Consider the following 6115-nt stretch of genomic DNA (forward strand, 5'->3'; position numbering starts at 1 on the left):
TTAAACAGACCAGCCTCAGTCCTCTGGCCACTTTATTTCGCCTCCCTGTTTCCTCTCAACACACTCATCTGTACAACGGGAGAGATAATACCTACGACACAGTACTATTGTGAGGAGCAACCAAGTTAATGGACATGACAGTGGTTTATGTACTGGAAAGTTCTCTGCATCTGTTAGCTATTGATATCACTTTAATAATTAAAATTAGGCTTAGATAAGAAGCCTGTGTGTGAACTCACAGGCCTTTGGAGCCCAAAGTAATGATGGAGCTTTTGTTCCGTCTTCCTTGAGGGGGTGGGCCTGAGGGCGCAAGTCTCTCTCACCTGGTGCCTTTCTCCACCAGAGCATCACCCCGGGGCCTGCGAGTGCTCACCCAGGTGTAACTCAGGTGCACTTGCATCACGCTAGATGCCGCAGGCCCCTGGATCTCCAGCCCTGAGCGACAGACACCCACAGGGGTTTGACCCTGATCACTGAGCCCTGGAATCAATCCAGTTCATGAAAATCCTTTTCTGCCTGTAGTGTGGCCCATTTTCCAAATGCAAAGAGATGCTTATATGATCTCTAAAATTAAATTCATTTAAGAGCATTTCTTGTGTTCTCTGTGGCTTCTAATCATTATGGAGTCTCAGTCAATAGATATAAAAACACAACCACCACCTGCAGGAGGGTGGGAGTTTTGTTGTTGTTGTTTTACTGTTAAAAAGTGGCTTTGTTTCCTGGGAAGGGGAAAAAAAAGGCGGAACTAAATGTCTGTCTCTTCCTCATATGAACACGGCTGGATGGATTTTTGTCAAAGGCACAGGGTAATATGGAAGAGTGTGACTTAAGATATAAACCATGTGGCATTCACAGAATTTACCTCGTGGGGAACACAGTAGCTGAAACTGGGTTACGACAAGGGGAGAGGAGATAAGGGGGAGACAGCCAATGTGGAGACCTGGGTCGTGCATGGCCAGGGCAGGGAGTGGAACTGCAGGGACACACTTAAGGCTGGCGCGTCTTGCTGGATGCCGAGGGCAGCATGTGCCCGGTGGTACCTTTTTGGGCTTCACGGTGAGCGGGCACACCTCCCGAGTCAGGTCCATGTGGCACAGGTCCTGGGAGCCGTAGCCGTTGACGCAGTAAGCGTCGTAGCCGGAGCCGATGAGCATGGAGCAGAGCAGCGTGCTGAAGTCGAAGCAGTTGCCCTTCTGGTACTTGATCACCGTGGTCGGGGAGTACAGGTGCGAGGGCTGGCCGTGGCGGGCTGGTCAGCACCGCCGGGCCCGCCGCCTCCCACCTGCCCTCCCCACGAGCTAGGGCCCATGCAGGCTGGACCCCAGCAGGGCTCCTCACCTTTGCCGGGTGAAGGAGCCTGGTAAGAATGGGATGAAAACCACAGACCCCCCTATCCAGAAAGTGCCACCTACATTTGCCTATAATTTGGAGGGGCCATGGCTTCCTGAGGGGAAAGACCTCCTGGACTGTAGAAGCGTCTGGTCTAATGCTCTCTGATGGGCAATTTCAGGGTTTTATTTCAAAGTTGCCCTCGCCGTCTCCCCGCCTTCTTTTCCTTCTCTTCCCTTTCTCAGTTCTCCACTGTGGACCTATCCCTCCCGCCCTCCCTCCTTTCTCAATGACAAGCCAATTGAGCTGAACAGAAGCTCAAAACGAAGCTACTGGCCCTGAGCAGCAGGGCCCGCCCCTCTCTCTCTCTCCTTTCACCACCTCCTGATGTTGTGAAAGGAAGACTCTGAAGGCAGAAAGAGGCAAAGGAAGCAAAGAGGTGGAAGCCAGGAGACCAGGCTTGCTGTGTGACCTCAGGCAAAAGGCCGCCTTTCTCTGGGCCTGTTCTCCCACCCCCACCCTCCACCCCCCACCCCCAGACAGACTCATAGGCTGTGGCCTGAGCCCTACTGAGCCTTTGTCTCCAGATGTGCCTGGCTTTCCATCCTACGCCTCACAGGCCTAGGGATGTGGCCCAGAGTGGCACCTACCGGCTTGAGGGGGTCAGACAAGGGCACCATGGAGAGGAAGTCTGCAACAAACTGGGCGCAGCTATCCCAGTTGTAGAGCTCGGGGTAGGGCATCAGCGTGGGCCGGATGGTTGTGCTCACGAACTTCTGCAAGGGGAGAGACCACAGGCCCCTGGGAGGGCATTCCACCCGGGAGGGGAGCACAGCGCTCCCGGGAAGCTGGAGACCTTGGGTTGGGGGTGTGCTCTTTGGGCCTCAGGCTCCTTCTTGGTACCTTGGCCGTTGGAGGAAGGGGTCCCCCAAAGCCCTTCCGGCCCAGATACCGAATAAGCTTGTGCTGTCCCTAGGTGCCAGGGATGAATCAGGGCCTCCATGTCATCACCATTCTCCCACTGGGTACCAGCAGACCTGGCGTCACCTCCCCAATCCCCAATCACCCTGTGAGGTAGGTCCCATGGACAGAGGAGGAAACTGAGGCTCCAGGAGGCGAGCTGACTGGCTCAGGCTCACCTGGTGTGGGGGATGCAGTGTTACTTGAGGGGCTGCTCTGCTACCCGGGGCCTGTAGGCCAGGCCTCCAGGCTCTCCCTGCAGGTTTGAGGAAGGCCCCACCAACACCGGGTCTCACATGGCCCCACCTAAGGGGCAGCCCCGGTGCAGCCCCTGCTGACTGCTGCAGAAGAAATGCAGGCCTGGGGTCACCAGACAAGAGGAGAGTAGGAATCTGTATGGGAATCACCAAGCTTCAAATGCTAGCAGCTAATACATATGTTAAAAATCACCATGTGGGCCAAATAAAACAGTCTGGGAGCCACTTTACAGCCTTTGGATTCATCCTATGCCAGTCTGTCACTCCATCTACAGATGGGGAAACTGAGGCCCAGAGTGGCTCAGAGACATGCCCTGGGTCACAGGGCTGGAAGGTAGGAGTGCAGGGCTTGGGTTCTGGGGCCCATCCCAGTCATTTTGTCTTATTTCTTTTTCCTCCCCTGAACAGGGCCGGCCTCTGGGCCTGGAGCCTGCACTGGGCACCCAGCTGCCCCGTAGGAGGGGCGTGGGGTCTCCAGGCCACCACAGCCCCCAAGGCTGATTCACACCAAGCCTGCTGGGGCCTGCTGGCATTTGAGGGTATGCTGCTCCCGGACTATAAGCTCTGGCCCACAAGAGCGTTGTGCTTGGGCTCCCTCTCCCTCCACCCTCTGCTATCGAGCCCCCAGCCCTGCCCTACAGACCCGGCCTTACGGGCACTTGGCATTCGTTCAGTGGGCGCAGGAAGAGGGGCACGCGGTCCGGGCACAGGTGGCTGTACTGGAGGGAAAAGTTGTCTGCCACCTGCAGCAGGTGTTCCTCCTTGAGCGTGTTGCTTTGGTAGGAAAGGGGCAGCTTGGAGGTGTCGATAGTGTCCTCGGTAATGATCCTGTGCCCGCAAAAGAGATAGCATTAATTAGTCCATGTGAGGCCAGGCCTGACATTCAGGGAACCCTCGATCCACTTTAGCTGCCCTGGGCTCTATCTCTTCCATGTTTAATCCTCACAGCTACCTAGGAGGGAAGTATCCTTATTAGAATCTGAATTTTTAAACAGATAAGGGAACTGAGGCACAGAGATTGAGTGACTTGCCCAGGGTCACACAGCTAGTGAGGCGGGAAGAGTGGGACCAGGCAGTCTGAGAACAGAGCCCTCACTCTGAACTGCTCTCTCTATTCCTCGTCCTGCCTCCCAGCCCAGGTGTCCCCGTTCTGCCTGGCTCCTTCACCCAGCCTTGCTCTGACCCTCTCCAGGGCGGCTGGGCCCGAAGCCTCCACCTCCGTACTTACGAGCCTCTTTCAGGGACGGTGACCTCAATCTCCGACAGCCTTTTCTCCAGGTCTCTGAGCATCTCCTGCGTCATGATGGTGCCCTCCTTCCGGACCTCCGGTGGCCTCATTATCTTCTCGCCCCTCTCCGCCCGCTCAGCTGCCTCCTCTCGTTCAGCTGCCTCTTCCTCCTCCACTTTCTCCCTCAGGACCTCCATTCTGGCGCGTCTCCGACTGTCTAGAGATGCAGACTCTGCTAGAGGGATACACGCACTCAGAACGGCCAACTTCAGACCAGGAAGGAGCCACCAAGACCACCTGTGTCCCTGAGCTGTGATTTTCAGTGTTTTAGATCACGGAGGGAGGAAGCGAATCTCTCTTAAACTTCCTTTCCATTGAGGAGAAAGACTCCGCTTGGTGCTAGCATGTCTGCAACACCTTTTCAGCATTCACCAATCTCTCTTTCAAACAAGGACAGGCCGTCCACAGCTTGAGAACTATTGTGAGGGCAGGACTGGGTAGCCCAAACTTACTAACATCGCTTGGCCTTTTGCATGGTTATTCTGACAGTACCTTCTCTTTACGGCAAGTGATGCTAATACCGAAGGGATTACTTTAATATTATAAAATGTCCTATTTAAATATATTTATGAAGCCCAACAAGTGAATTGGTTTAAAGAAAATTATTCATAATAGTAAGGCGATATGGAATACAACAAAAAGAAGGTAACATCATCAAACTTGGAACTGAGGGACGGAGGGGGCAAAGACAGGGCTGCCACTGAAGCACCTGGATAAAGGGCAGGAATGTGTCAGCCCACAGATGAAGGTCATTTGGGAGCCACCCTGAAATGCCATATGTGCTCGTGCGCCCTTGTCTGTGGTTACAGAGCAAAGCCTCATGGAGGTGAACCACTAGTTTCCTACCCAAAGATCCAGTCCCCCTTTCCATACAACAGAACCCCAGTGTTACTGGGGGCAGCAATGAGCCTGGTTTGAAATGTTCAGCTTCCCAGCCTTCCTTGTAGCTGGAGTCAGACCTGTGATGTAAACCCCGTTATGGCCCCTGAGATGTCATTCAAGGTTGCTGGATATTAAAGGACAGGGCTCAGCTGGCCCAGACTCTCGGCCCTTCTCCTCCTGACTGGGACAGAGATATAAAGCGTGAGGTGGGGCAGCCGATGCATGACGACGAGATGACCACCCACGAGGACCAAAGCTGACAGCTAAATATGGCAGAGTGACGAGACAGATGGAGCCATGGTCCCAAGAGGCGTAGTGGAGGCCTCGAGTGCCACCTCCTGACTTCCCATTATGTGAAGAAATTCAGCCTCTGCTTCTTTAAGCAGGTTCCTGTTATACCGTCCCAGCTGATCCCCCCGTTTCCTGCTTCCCAGCTCATGTCTTTCCATCACCCCACCTCAAATATCTATATATTTTTAACCAACAAACAGGGCAAATGTCCAAAGAGCAGGAGAACCGACCTAATGCACAGGTTATAATGGGAGGGGATGGTGAGGACTGGGGAGAAAAGAGCAGGCTCTCCCCAGGTTTGTCATCACCCCCTGGGGTGGAGCCAGGACCAAGAAGCTGGGCCCTCCTTCCCTGCTGCAACCCTTACTCGGGCCGCCGTGGCTTCTTGGGGGGGCTAGTCACTGACCACCAGCCTGGCTAGGGGGAAACTTGGCTCTATCACCAGCTCCTGCAGGGCTCTTGGGCTACTCCCTGCCCCTTTCTGGGCCCCAGTTTCCCCTTCTGCAATATGAAAAGAGGGACAGACATTTTCTGTCTGATGCTGGCATTCTGTAGGACTCAGGGGGCGCTGAACACATCTGTTGCTTTGCTGGAGGTCAGCCCACCCTAGTCAACATCACACCCGAGGCCTCGTGTCCAGCAGGCCTGTTCAGAACCCCAGTTCCCTGCAGCGAACCTTCTGCTGTGCCCACCAGCCAAGCAACACAGCCTGGTCATTAGATCCAATTGTCTGCTTCTTGGGCACAGGGAGGACAAGCTCAGAGAGGGTAATAACTATTAAAGGCACTTTCAGTTTACTGAACACCTACTGAGTCCCAGGCACTGTGCTAACTAAGGGTTGTACAGAGATAATCTCATTTATCCGCTAATGACTCTGTGAGGCAGACACTATTATGATACCCACTTTGTAGAGGAAAAATTGAGGCCTAGGACAAGGGGAAACTGCCTAAGGTCACAGAGCTAGTAAGTAGCAAATCTGGGATTTGAAACCCATGCACTTAAGGGCCTAATGAAATGGGGAAGTCTCAGAAGGATGGTGTGGGGTGTGGGGGGAAGAAGTAGGATGGTGAGAGGGTCAAGGTGTCAGCAGGAAGCAGGGGGCTACAGC

At 54.2% G+C, this 6115-nt stretch overlaps 1 protein-coding gene across 2 annotated transcripts in view; it reads right to left on the reverse strand.

Annotated features, from left to right (window-relative positions):
* Positions 1 to 4001, reverse strand: part of DRC7 (dynein regulatory complex subunit 7) — a 15157-nt gene extending 11156 nt beyond the window's left edge. For both annotated transcript variants that reach the window (XM_019664457.1, XM_019664456.1), the window contains exons 1-4: positions 3775 to 4001; positions 3200 to 3374; positions 1980 to 2105; positions 1041 to 1235 (exon numbers count right to left, since the gene is read on the reverse strand). In XM_019664457.1, coding sequence (XP_019520002.1) covers positions 1041 to 1235; positions 1980 to 2105; positions 3200 to 3374; positions 3775 to 3971 — 693 coding nt within the window. In that variant the 5' untranslated portion in view covers positions 3972 to 4001. The remainder of the gene's footprint in view (positions 1 to 1040; positions 1236 to 1979; positions 2106 to 3199; positions 3375 to 3774) is intronic.
* Between the last annotated feature and the right edge of the window lie 2114 nt (positions 4002 to 6115).

This window comes from Hipposideros armiger, unplaced genomic scaffold, assembly GCF_001890085.2.
Source record: "Hipposideros armiger isolate ML-2016 unplaced genomic scaffold, ASM189008v1 scaffold_423, whole genome shotgun sequence".
Classification (NCBI taxonomy): domain Eukaryota; kingdom Metazoa; phylum Chordata; class Mammalia; order Chiroptera; family Hipposideridae; genus Hipposideros; species Hipposideros armiger.